The sequence below is a fragment of the Capra hircus genome, chromosome 3, assembly GCF_001704415.2.
Source record: "Capra hircus breed San Clemente chromosome 3, ASM170441v1, whole genome shotgun sequence".
Classification (NCBI taxonomy): Eukaryota; Metazoa; Chordata; class Mammalia; order Artiodactyla; family Bovidae; genus Capra; species Capra hircus.
In genome coordinates, this window is record NC_030810.1 from 106,812,070 (window position 1) to 106,825,988 (window position 13,919).

Below are 13,919 nucleotides of genomic sequence, written 5' to 3' on the forward strand. Positions count from 1 at the left end.
TCAGTGGGGAGAAGGAGGCATGGAGCAGGAGTTAGGTAGATAGGGCTGCTCCTGTGGAGTGTGGGATGAGACAGTTCTCAGGTGTGGGGACTCAGTCTAGGGAGAAGACACCAGAGCCTGAGCCTCAGCAGGTGGAAGCGAGTCTGAGGCAACTGAGGCTGTGGACAGGAGGAGTGTAGATATCTACTCCTGCCCCTCTGTGATAACAGGAACAGGTCTGGCAGAGGATGAAAGGAAAGTGGTGGGTGTAATGCAGATAAGAGCCTATCAGAGACCATGGAGTCTGGCATTGCCTTGTGTGTAGGGAGGATAACTGCTTCTAATGACAAGCAAGAAAACCAGAAGGGTGCAAGAACAGATATATGCTAATATTTGTACTGGGCATGTAAGAACTCGACACTTTTCACAACCTTTAGTTTCTTTTGCTAATGGCTTCTTACTTGGGCAACTGATAGTTGAAGTTCACAGAAAATCAAGCAGGAAATTTATTTCATTAAATGGTATAAAGAAGAAGATATCTTGCCCATCCTGGGTGTAATAGTGTAATTTCTGTGCTGGATCATAGGTTGATATTAGTGACCAAGGATGCCTGGATTGAGCTGTTAACCAGGGGAAACTAGTAAAGGGATTATAATGGGGGCATGGGTAAGGAGTGTGAGGTCACCAAATTAGCATGACCACAGGAATGGGGCACCTTGCCAATACAGTGTCAGTTCAGTCACTCAGTCGTCTCCAACTCTTTGCGACCCCATGAATTGCACAACGCCAGGCCTCCCTATCCATCAGCAACATAGTCATAAAGTAGAATTGTTTATATATTTATTCTGCAATAGTTTATTGAGGTCCTATTGTAGGTTCTGGGGATAATAAGAAACATCTGAATGGCTTATTCTAGCCTTGTGAGCTGACATCCAGAACTAACTTGATAGCCCCACCCTTGGGGTGGGCAAGAGCCCAAGAACTCTTAGGAGTGAAGCCTTTCCCGCTCTCTCGCTGTTCCTCCTAAATGTTTCCTCTGTAGCTGCATAAGCTGGCAGGCAGCCTGAGATGGAACCCTCCTCAGAAGACCCCCACCTCTACCGGACCACCCGGCTCCTGGGACTCACCAGCCTTCTCCTCAGTGAGTAGCCTGGGCTCTTTGTGGCAGGAGGCAAGATACAGGGACCTCTTCTCTCTCTGATGTCTTAAGTTGTGTTGAGGCTGCGACCCCTGATTGGAGGCAGCCTTGGCTAGAGTAAGGGATCCATTACTAGGGAGGTGAGGTCACTACTGTTTCAATAACAGGGAAGCAAAGACAGCCTGGGGCTACTTGGGGAGAGGAATAGAGAGAGATACGGAAACAGCTTCTGGGGACCAAAGGAGTGGGAACCAGGCCCCCTTGACCTGACAGAGGGGATGTAACAGCCTCTGCCACTGTCCATGCAGAAGGGGCAGACCTAGAACCCTGTATCTGAATTGGAGGAAGCATCTGGAGTCTAGTTTTCTTGGGCTGATGCAGGATGTTGAAGACTATAAAATTCTAATTTTGTAAAAGGAAGAGTGGCCTCCAAAATTTAAGGGTGTCTGTATAGCCACATGTTGTAAAAGAATGAAGAAACCATGGAAGGAACAGTAAACTGCTAAGTGGGTTGCAGCAGGGGGTGAACTTGGAGAAGAAAGAAAGGAGGGCGAAGCAGAGAGGATGGAACTAAGCAAAAAGGGAACTTAAAGAATGACTGTCATGAGAAAGTTATATATCTCATTTATTTATTTATTTTTACCTTTCTAATTATTTTTTACTTTGAAGGATAATGGCTTTCCAGTATTTTGTTGTTTCCTGTCAAACCTCAAGATGAATCAGCCATAGATATACATATATATCCTCCCTCTTGAAACTCCCTCCCATCTCCCTCCCCATCGCACCCTTCTAGGTTGATACAGAGCCCCTGTTTGAGTTTCCTGAGACATACAGCTAATTCCCATTGTATATCTATATTACATATGGTAGTGTAAGTTTCCTTGTTGCTCTCTCCATACATCTCACCCTCCCCTCCCCTCTTATCATGTCTGTAAGTCTGTTCTCTGTGTCTGTTTCTCCATTGCTGTCTTGCAAATAAATTCTTTGGTACCATCTTTCTAGATTCCATATATATGCGTTAGTATATGATATTTATCTTTCTCTTTCTGACTGATCATTTTGTATAATAGGCTCTGTGTTCGTCCACCTCATTAGAACTGACTCAAATGCATTCCTTTTTATGGCAAAGTAATATTCTATTGTGTATATGTACCAAAACGTCTTTATCCATTCATCTGTTGATGGACATTTAGGTTGTTTCCATGTTCTAGCTGTTGTAAATAGTGCTGAAATGAACAAGGGGATATGTGTGTCTTTTTCAATTTTGGTTTCCTCATGATATTGCCTAGGAGTGAGATTGATATTTCCTCATGTATGTTCCTAGGAGTGGGATTGCTGTGTCATATAGTGGTTTTATTCCTAGTTTTTAAAGGAATCTCCATACTGTCTTCCTTACTGGCTGTATCAATTTACATTCCTACCAACAGTGCAAGTGTTTCCTTTTCTCTACACCCTCTCCAGCATTTACTGTTTGTAGACTTTTTGATGATGACTTTCTGTCCAGAGTGAGGTGATTGTAGTTGTACAATGAGTGTACTATATCGTTGTAATTTTGATTTGCATTTCTCTAATAATGAGCAATGTTGAGCATCTTTTCAGGTGTTTGTTAGCCATTTGTATGTCTTCTTTGGAGAAATGTCTGTTTAGGCCTTTCTCCCTTTTTTGATTGAGTTGTTTGTTTTTCTGGTATTGAGTTGTATGAGCTGCTTGTATATTTTGGAAATTAATCCTTTGTTGGTTGCTTCATTTGCTATTATTTTCTCCCATTCTGAGTGTTGTCTTTTCATCTTGCTTATAGTTTCCTTTTCTGTGCAAATTTTTAAAGTTTAATGAGGTCCCACTTCTTTACTTTTGTTTTTATTTCAATTATTCCAGAAGATGTTTCATAGAGGATCTTTCTTTGATTTATGTCATTGAGTGTTCTATGTTTTCCTTTAAGAGTTTTCTAGTTTCTGATCTTAAATGTGGGTCTGTAATCCATTTTGATTTTATCTTTGTGTATGGTGTTAGGAAGTGTTCTAATTTCATTCTTTTACATGTAATGGTCTAGTTTTCCCAGCACCACTTATTAAAGAGGCTGTCTTTGCCCCATTATATATTCTTGCCTCCTTTGTCAAAAATAAGGTACCCATAGGTGCCTGGGTTTATTTCTGGGCTTTCTATCTTGTTCCATTGATCTATATTTCTGTTTTTGTGCCAATATCATAGTGTCTTGATGACTGTAGCTTTGTAGTATAATCTGAAGTCAAGAAGGTTGATTCCTCCAGCTCCATTCTTCTTTCTCAAGACTACTTTGGCTATTTGGGGTCTTTTGTGCTTCCACATGAATTGCAAAATTTTTTGTTTTAGTTCTGTGAAAAATGCCATTGGTGATTTGCTAGGGATTGCATTGAATCCGTAGATTGCATTTGGTAGTATAGTCATTTTCACAATATTGATTCTTCCTACTCAGGAACATGGAATATCTCTCCATCTGTTTATGTCATTTTTGATTTCTTTCATCAGTGTCATACAATTTTCTTTTTTTTAAATTAGTTATTTGTTTGTCTTTACTTATAATTTTATCTTTGTCATTGTAAAAGCAATATAACCACATTAAATAGAAACCAGAAACATGAAAACACAATCACCCACAATCCCATAGTCTAACCATATTATCATTTTGAAAGAATTAACACCTAAATTTTTTTTCATACATAGCCTACTCGTTAACAAGAGAAAGTGTGCACATATAAATTTTCCATTCTTTGGCAACATGATTTATTATTATTATTAAAAAAATGGCAACCTACACTGTGTACCATTTTGCATCTTGCTTGTTCCATTTAACTTTCCTATTACTTTGAGATATTTCCACATAAATAAAATTGAGCATTATAATACAGTCACATGTTACCACATAACTCTTTATAATCATCATCCTTAATGTCTGTAAAATATTTGAGTAAATGACTCACCGATTTTTAATATAAATATTTATCAAGCACCTGAAACACTGGCAGGGTGCTAGTAATTCTCAGATTAAAAGGAGATAGACCACACCCTTGAAGGAGGGTGCAGTAGAGTGGAGGAGACAGGCAGGTAAACAAGTAATTACAGGTGGTCTCCAAGTGTCAAACTGGGAGAAGGTAGGAGGTGCTGAGGATATGAAAGAGGGAGCCTGGAAAATGCTGATTGAAAGTGTTGATGATAAGTAAGAGGGCTCAGCTCACAGACACAGGGCAAGGAGAGTGCTTAGGGAGAGATCAGAATGATGTGTACAAAGAAGAGAAACACGAAGCAACGTCGTGGTCCAGAGTACAGGGAGTTGGGTATAGCCTCTATTCTAGCATCTTCAAGTGGTCACCAAGTTTTCAATATTGCTGTGATGTACAACTTGCAGCACAGAACTTTTTCTCATATTTTGGAGTATTTTGTTGGCTAGATTCCCAGAAATGGGACTGCTGAGTCAAAATGTAGGAGCACCCTGACCTACGACATATAACCAAGCTGCTTTCCAAATGGGTAGAATCAGTTTATAATGACACCAGAAAATGTATGAGCAAACCATTGCTTATTATCTGTATATCTTTACCACTGAGTTAACATCTATTTCTTTAATTACTGTAAAGTTAATTTTCACCATATTTATTACTATCTGATGTCTTTGTATGTGATCTGTTTTCTGTATACAATTCTTTTGTCGCCTTAGGTAAGTTTATTCCTAGATATTTTTTGTTGTTGTTTTGCAATGGTAAATGGGATTGATTCCTTAATTTTTCATTCTGATTTTTCATTGTTAGTATATAGGCATGCAAGTGATTTCTTTATTGATTTTGTATCCAGTGACTTTGCTAAATTCACTGATTATTTGTAGAAAATTTCTGATGCTATCTTTAGGGTTTTTTATGTATAGTATCATGTCATCTGCAAACAGTGAGAACTTTACTTCTTTTCCAATATGGATTCCTTTTATTTCTTTTTCTTCTCTGATTGCTTTAGCTAGGACTTTCAAAACTATAGCGGGAAAGTGGACACCATTGTCTTGTTCCCGATTTTAGGGGGAATGCTTTCAGGTTTTCAACATTGAGAGTAAATTTTGCTATGGGTTTATCATAAATGGCCTTTACTATGTTGAGGTTAGTTCAGTTAAGTTCAGTCACTCAGTCACATCTGACTCTTCGTGACCCCATGAACCACAGCACGCCAGGCCTCCCTGTCCATCATCAACTCCCAGAGTACACCCAAACCCATGCCCATTGAGGCAGTGATGCTATCCAACCATCTCATCCTTTGTCGTCTCCTTCTCCTCCTGCCCTCAATCTTTTCAGCATCAGGGTCTTTTTCAACGAGTCAGCTCTTTGCATCAGATGGCCAAAGTATTGGAATTTCAGCTTCAACATCAGACCTTCCAATGAACACCCAGGACTGATTTCCTTTTGGATGGACTGGTTGGATCTCCATGCAGTCCAAGGGACTCTCAAGAGTCTTCTCCAACACCACAGTTCAAAAGCATCAATTCTTCGGTGCTCAGCTTTCTTTATAGTCCATCTCAGATATCCATACAGGACTACTGGAAAAACCAAAGCCTTGACTAGACGGGCCTTTGTTTGCAAAGTAATGTCTCTGTTTTTTAATATGCTGTCTAGGTTGGTCATAACTTTCCTTCCAAGGAGTAAGTGTCTTTTAATTTCATGGCTGCAATCACCATTGGCAGTAATTTTTGAGCCCAGAAAAAATAAAGTCAGCCACTGTTTTCCCATCCGTTTGCCATGAAGTGATTGGACCAGATGCCATGATCTTAGTTTTTTGAATGTTGAGCTTAAAGCCAACTTTTTTACTCTCCTCTTTCACTTTAATCAAGAGACTCTTTAGTTCCTCTTCACTTTCTGCCATAACGGTGGTGTCATCATATCTGAGGTTATTGATATTTCTCCCAGCAATCTTGATTCCAGCTTGTGCTTCTTCCAGCCCATCGTTTCTCATGAGGTACTCTGAATATAAGTTAAATAAGCAGGGTGACAATATACAGCCTTGACATACTCCTTTTCCTATTTGGAACCAGTCTGTTTTTCCATGTCTAGTTCCAACAGTTGCTTCCTGAGCTGCATACAGACTTCTCAAGAGGCAGGCCAGGTGGTCTGGTATTCTCATCTCTTTCAGGATTTTCCACAGTTTCTTGTGATCCACGCAGTCAAAGACTTTGGCATAGTCAATAAAGCAGAAGTAGATGTTTTTCTGGAACTCTCTTGCTTTTTTGATGCTCCAGTGGATGTTGGCAATTTGATCTCTGGTTCCTCTGCCTTTTCTAAAACCAGCTTGAACATCAAGAAGTTCATGGTTCATGTATTGCTTAAGCCTGGCTTGGAGAATTTTAAGCATCACTTTACTAGCATGTGAGATGAGTGCAACTGTGCAGTAGTTTGAGTATTCTTTGGCATTGCCTTTCTTTGGGATTGGAATGAAAACTGACCTTTTCCAGTCCTGTGGCTACTGATGAGTTTTCCAAATTTTCTGGCATATTGAGTGCAGCACTTTCACAGCATCATCTTTCAGGATTTGAAAGAGCTCAACTGGAATTCCATCACCTCCACTAGCTTTGTTCGTAGTGATGCTTTCTAAGCCCCACTTGAATTCACATTCCAAGATGTCTGGCTCTAGGTGAGTGATCACACCATCGTGATTATCTGGGTCAAGAAGATCTTTTTTGTACAATTCTTCTGTGTATTTTTGCCACTTCTTATTATCTTCTGATTCTGTTTGGTCCCTACCATTTCTGTCCTTTATCGAGCCCATCTTTGCATGAAACGTTCCCTTGGTATCTCTAATTTTCGTGAAGAGATCTTGTCTTTCCCATTCTAGGTTTTCCTCTATTTCTTTGCTTATGTTACTGAGGAAGGCTTTCTTATCTCTCCTTGCTATTCATTGGAATTGCGCATTCAAATGAGTATATCTTTCCATTTCTGCTTTGCATTTCACTTCCCTTCTTTTCACAGCTATTTGTAAGGCCTCCCTCAGACAGCCATTTTGCTTTTTTGCATTTCTTTTTCTTGGGGATGGTCTTGATTCCTGTCTCCTGTACAATGTCATGAACCTCCATCCATAGTTCTTCAGGCACTCTGTCTATCAGATCTAGTCCATTACATCTATTTCTCACTTCCACTGTATAGTCATAAGGGATTTCATTTAGGTCATACCTGAATGGTATAGTGTTTTTCTCCATTTTCTTCTATTTAAGTATGAATTTGGCAATAAGGAGTTCATGATCTGAGCCACAATCAGCTCCTGGTCTTGTTTTTTCTGACTGTATAGAGCTTCTCCAGCTTTGGCTGCAAATAATATAATCAATCTGATTTCAGTGTCGACCATCTGGTGATGTCCATGTGTAGAGTCTTCTCTTGTGTTGTTGAACAAGGGTGTTTGCTATGACCAGTGTGTTCTCTTGGCAGAACTCTACTAGCCTTTGCTCTGCTTCATTCTGTACTCCAAGGCCAAATTTGCTTGTCAGTCTAGGTGTTTCTTGACTTCCTACGTTTGCATTCCAGTCTCCTATAATGAAAAGGACATCTTTTTTGGGTGTTAGTTCTAGAAGATCTTGTGGGTTTTCACAGAACTGTTCAACTTCAGCTTCTTCAGTGTTACTTGTCGGGGCATAGACTTGGATTACTGTGATATTGAATGGTTTGCCTTAGATGAACAGAGATCATTCTGTCATTTTTGAAATTGCATCCAAGTATTGCATTTAGGACTCTTTTGTTGACTGTGATGGCTACTCCATTTCTTCTAAAGGATTCCTGCCCACAGTAGTAGATATAATAGTCATCTGAGTTAAATTCACCCATTCCAGTCCATCCTAGTTCACTGATTCCTAGAATGTCAATGCTCACTCTTGTCATCTCGTGTTCAACCACTTCCAATTTGCCTTGATTCATGGACCTAACATTCCAGGTTCCTATGCAATATTGCGCTTTACAGCATAGATCCTTGCTTCTATCACCAGTCCCATCTACATCTGTGTGTTGTTTTTGCTTTGGCTCCATCCCTTCATTCCTTCTAGAGTTATTCTCCACTGATCTCCAGTAACATATTTTGCATCTACCGACCTGGGGAGTTCATCTTTCAGTGTCCTATCTCTTTGCCTTTTCATACTGTTCATGGGGTTCTCAAGGCAAGAATACTGAAGTGGTTAGCCATTCCCTTCTTCATTGGAGCACTGCTTGCTGTAGCTGTGAAAAGATACCCCGCATTCAAGGTAAGAGAAACCCAAGTAAGATGGTAGATGCTGAGAGAGGGCAGCAGAGGGCAGACAAACTGAAACCACAGTCACAGAAAACTAGCCAATCTGATCACATGGACCACAGCCTTGTCTAACTCAGTGAAACTAAGCCATGCCATGTGGGGCCACCCAAGATGGCTGGGTCATGGTGGAGAGGTTTGATAGAATGTGGTCCACTGGAGAAGGAAATGTTGAGGTAGGTTCCTTCTGTGCCCATGTTTTGAAGAGTTTTAATCATAAATGTGTGCTGAATTTTGTCAAAGGGTTTTTCTGCATCTGCTGAGATTATCATATGGCTTTTATCTTTCAATTTGTTAATACGATGTATCACATTGATTGATTAGTGTTTATTGAAGAATTCTTGCATCCCTGGAATAATCCCAACTTGATCATGGTGTATGAGCTTTTTAATGTGGTGTTGAATTCTGCTTCCTAAAATTTTGTTGAGGATCTTTGCATGTATGCTCATCAGTGATATTGACCTATAGTTTTCTTTTTTGTGTGTTGTCTTTGTTTGATTTTGGTATCAGGGTGATGGTGGCCTCATAGAATGAGTTTGGAAGTGTTCCTTCCTCAGCAAGTTTTTGAAAGAGTTTTAGATGGATAGGCATTAGCTCTTCTCTAAATGTTTGATAGAATTCTGTGAAGCCATTGGTTACTGGGCTTCCCTTTTTTGGGGAGAATTTTGATCACAGCTTCTATTTCGGCGCTTATAATTGTGTTCTTCATAATTTTTATTTCTTCCTGCTTCAGTCTTAAATATTGAGTTTTTCTAAGAGTCTGTCCATTTCTTCCAGGTTATCCATTATATTGCCATATAGTTGTTCATAATAGTCTTTTATTATAATCCTATGTATTTCTGCATTGTCTTTTAACCTCTCGTTTTTTATCTCTAATTTTGTTGATTTGATTCTTCTCCCTTTTTTCTTGATGAGTGTAGCTAAAGGTTTGTCCATTTTGTTTATCTTCTCAAAGAACCAGCTTTTAGTTTTATTAATCTTTACTATTATTTCTTTCATTTCTTTTTCATTTTGATCTTTATGATTTCTTTCCTTCTCTAATTTTGGGAATTTTTGTTCTTTTTTTCCAGTTGCTTTAGGTATAAAGTTAAGTAGTCTATTCAAGGTTTTTCTTGTTTCTTGAGATAGGATTGTATTGCTATGAACTTCCCTCTTAGAACAGCTTTTGCTGCATCTCATAGGTCTTGATTTGTCATCAATTTGTCATTTGTTTCTAGGAATTTTTTGATTTGACAAATGGCAGTTACAAAATCAGGAAAGTAATTATTTAAATAATGGAATATACACATATACATATACACTCCTAAGCAAAATCAGAACAAACAAAAATAAAGTACAATAGATCGACCTGGTGAACAAAGGAAACCAAAAATGATATCTACCAGTTAAGAACACAACTAACTGAAGCAGACACTGGAGAAAAAAGCCACAGCAAGGTGCCCCTGGGTTTCACTTGTGCAACCCCCTTAGCTCCACCCCCAATGCATGACTCAGCAGTATTGCCTTGCTTCCATGGCTGCTTGACTTTCCTCCACAGGCGTTTCCCATCACAACATGCTGCCTCAGGTCCCCTAGGTCTGCCTCTCTGCAGTCAACAGCAGCCCTTGCCCTGGGATTACTCCACAATCCCTGCATTCCAGCTCCCAGACACTGCCTAGGGGACCTGTGTCCCTGTCTGGGGTATGACTACAGCAAAGACTGATTCTCTTTCCATTTAGGCTGCCACAGATCAGCTGTTTCACTCTCAGCCTTAAATGTTTCTCCTCTTACCCAGACAATTGCCCTGATGTGGGGTCAGATGCCTGCTTCATTTTCCCCAACTGCTGAGGCAGGTCCAGTCCTAGTGTTTCCCCCACTAGTTCCTTTATCCTACCGAGTTTTTCATCCTTCCATATATTGTTTTCCAGCGGTCAGGTACTCCTGTCTGCTCTCAGGTGGTGTTCTGCAAGCACTTCTGTGTCTGAAGGTGCATTCCTGATGTATCTGTGGAGGGAGATGTGCTCTGCATCCACCTACTCCTCAACCATCTTGTTCTCTGTATATCTCATTCATCACAGGTTATGTGTTTATAATGAAATTAAATAAAAACTGATGAAAAATAATAAGACCCAGTGAAGTATCAATTCTGAAGAAACTTTGAAAAACTTTTATTGTTTTAATTGTTGAATTTAGTATCTCAGTCATTATATGAACTTGTCAGAGTTATATAAAATTCAGTGGATTAGAGAGCATTTGTAAACATTCATTCTAAGTTGCTTCAGTTGTATCTGACTCTTTGTGACCCCACAGATTATAACCCTCCAGGCTTCTCTGTCCATGAGATTCTCTAAGCAAGCATACTGGAGTGGACTGCCATGCCCTCCTCCAGGGGATCTTCCTGACCCGAGGATTGAACTCATGTCTCTTAAGTCTCCTGCATTCGCAGGCTTCTTCTTTATGACCAGTGCCACCTGGAAAGCATTTGTAAACAGACATCTTGAAATAACAATGAACTTTGCATGACATTACATCCCGTTTGACTAGGTACCTTAATGTCAACAGTAAAATGTAAGCTTTCCCTTCTCTCAATTTTATTTCACTAGAGAGATATGTTAGAGTTCTTTTGTTTTTCCTACAGTTTCTGGGACTCAAAGATTACATAAGAAAGACAGACAGACATGCGGAGAGGGCTGAGAGAGAAAGGGAGAAAGGGAGAGAGAAAGGGGCGGGGGGAGAGAGAGAGAGAGAGAGAGACTTCTCTCTTTCTTTTCTTCTTCCTGTTTAGGCACTAATCTCTTCTTGAGAATCCCAAATCTGGATGACATAAAAGAACAAAAATGTATGTTTTCAGTTCTGGTCCTCGCAAGTCCAAAATCAAGGTGTCAGCAGGAATATATTCTCTCTAAAATCTGCAGGGCGTGTTACACTGTGTGGACTGCCAAAACAAGATGCCTCAGACCAAGTGGCTTAACGACAGACATTTGTTTCCCTTAGTTCTGGAGGCTATATTCTAAGATCAAGCTTTGTGCCAGCTCTGTTTTTGGTGAGAGAGGGATAGGGCACTGTGTCATGGGGACCTTCTGGCCATCGGGTTTTTGTCCTGATTTGTTTAGAGGGACTGGTAGAAAAGTTTTGCCCAGTTCTTCTCAATTGACCTTCTGTGAACTGTGTGGGGGAGTCCATTCTCACACCAGGGTGTGTACTTTACAGTCAGTCAGTCAGTCAGTTCAGTCACTCAGTCGTGTCCGACTCTTTGCGACCCCATGAATCACAGCATGCCAGGCCTCCCTGTCCATCACCATCTCCCGGAGTTCATTCAGACTCACGTCCATCGAGTCAATGATGCCATTCAGCCATCTCATCCTCTGTCGTCCCCTTCTCCTCCTGCCTCCAATCCCTCCCAGCATCAGAGTATTTTCCAATGAGTCAACTCTTCACATGAGATAGCCAAAGTACTGGAGTTTCAGCTTTAGCATCATTCCTTCCAAAGAAATCCCAGGGCTGATCTCCTTCAGATTGGACTGGTTGGATCTCCTTGCAGTCCAAGGGACTCTCAAGTCTTCTCCAACACCACAGTTCAAAAGCATCAATTCTTCAGCACTCAGCTTTCTTCACAGTCCAACTCTCACAACCATACATGACCACTGGAAAAACCATAGCCTTGACTAGATGGACCTTTGTTGGCAAAGTAATATCTCTGCTTGTGAGTATGCTATCTAGGTTGGTCATAATTTTTCTTCCCAGGAGTAAGCATCTTTTAATTTCATGGCTGCAGTCACCATCTGCAGTGATTTTGGAGCCCCCCAAAATAAAATCTGACACTGTTTCCACTGTTTCCCCATCTACTTCCCATGAAGTGAAGGGACCAGATGTGGGGGCCCCCAATTCCTGGGACATGGACAAGCACTGGTCCCTGGTCTGTTAGGAACCTGGCCACAAAGCAGGAGATAAGTGGCAGGTGAGTGAGTGAAGCTTCATCTGTATTTACAGCCACTCCCCATCACTCAAATTACTACCAAAGCTCAGGAAAACAAACTCAGGGCTTCCACTGATTCTGCATTATGGTGAGCTATATAATTATTTCATTATATATCACAATGTATCATTATAATAATAAAGTGCACAGTAAGTGTAATATGATTGAATCATCCTGAAACCATCCCCAGTCTGCGGAAAAATGGTCTTCCATGATACCAGTCACTAGTTTCAAAAGATTGGTGACTGCTGCTTTTCAGGGCAGCAGTCCTTTGCACCAGACGTAGTCTTGCACTAGGGTCTCATAGGGGAGTGAGGTATGGAAAGAAGGGACAAAGGATGAGCTCTGAGGAGCCAGACAGGATATATGGATGAATGAATAACTTTTACTCTCATGGACCACTTTCCCTAATGATACATGTTGTGAAGCCTTTTGACTTGGGACTAAAAGGTCATTAACCTCATTATGAGGGTCTGTAAGAGGGTCTGTGAGTTCTGTAAGAGGAGCTGAAAGGACTGTGGTGAAGGCCTGATCCTGAGGAAATGCCTTATTAAATGAGTTGATGATTAAATGAATACAAAAATATCTGAAACACCTGTGCTTATGAATGCTGGCATGAGCTATTCTCTGCTTCCAGTGAGACCAGGAATGGGCATTAGTACAGCAGGAGGGAGGCAGGTTTGAGATGAGAATGTACTGATTTGGAGAGAAGACTGTGTCCCCGGCAGTCAGAGCCCCACCCAGGCAAACCTTGATATGCTGGAAGAAGGAGGTTGTTTTTCCTTTCAGGATAAAGTTATTCTGTGGCACTTTCCCTGGTCCTTACTGTCCTACCGTGGTCTCCTAAAGGGCAGAGGGTATCAGGTCCCTGGAGTTTAAGCCTCAAGGGAGAAAATAAGCTCTGGAGCAATTGGCCCTGAGGGGAAAGTGCCAACTGGTCACAGTTCTGCAGTAAAGTGTCTGAGGAAGGCCCATTACGATCTCTCAGGGGCTTGTTGGGAAGTGCTGACTTGGTGGCAGGGACAGCAGAATTCACTAAATACTCACGTGCTCCCTCTCATATTCTAGTCGCTGGCAGTTAGCCAGGGCCTTGTGACCACTGGTGGCAAAAAAGCAAAAACAGAAATCACACTATTTCTGGACAGAAGCAGGGAAACCCTTGGGTGATTCTCCAGTCTCCCCTCCCTGCTGTGGGGCTGGGAGCCTGTGAGGATGCTCTGAGTTCCATGGGTGCAGCTACAAGGAGGTGGCACCTCCTCCATGTGTGATAGGACTTCTCTCTCACTCTCTTTTGGGGCCTGGGGTGGGTGATATAAACACCCCTTGTTCTAAGACCCTGGGGTATTATAACTGTTTTTTACACAGCACAGTCTATCTGTCCTGACTACTACACTGCCTGTAAAGAACAGGAAGGAGAGCAGCCTTCATATTTGTATTAGGTGTCTATTGCTGTATAACCAGTCACCCCAAAACTTAGTGCCTTAATCACCACCCAATATGGTTTCACAATTTCTGTGGGTCAGGGCTTAGGGGTAGTTCAGCTGGGTCCTGTCTGGCTCAAGGGGTCCCCAG

The 13,919-nt window shown here is 41.1% G+C and overlaps 1 protein-coding gene across 2 annotated transcripts in view; it reads left to right on the plus strand.

Moving 5' to 3' along the window:
* The window catches only part of LOC108635661, a 30,539-nt gene continuing 17,618 nt past the window's right edge, over nucleotides 999–13,919 (plus strand). For both annotated transcript variants that reach the window (XM_018046592.1, XM_018046591.1), the window contains exon 1: nucleotides 999–1,120. In XM_018046592.1, coding sequence (XP_017902081.1) covers nucleotides 1,048–1,120 — 73 coding nt within the window. In that variant the 5' untranslated portion in view covers nucleotides 999–1,047. The remainder of the gene's footprint in view (nucleotides 1,121–13,919) is intronic.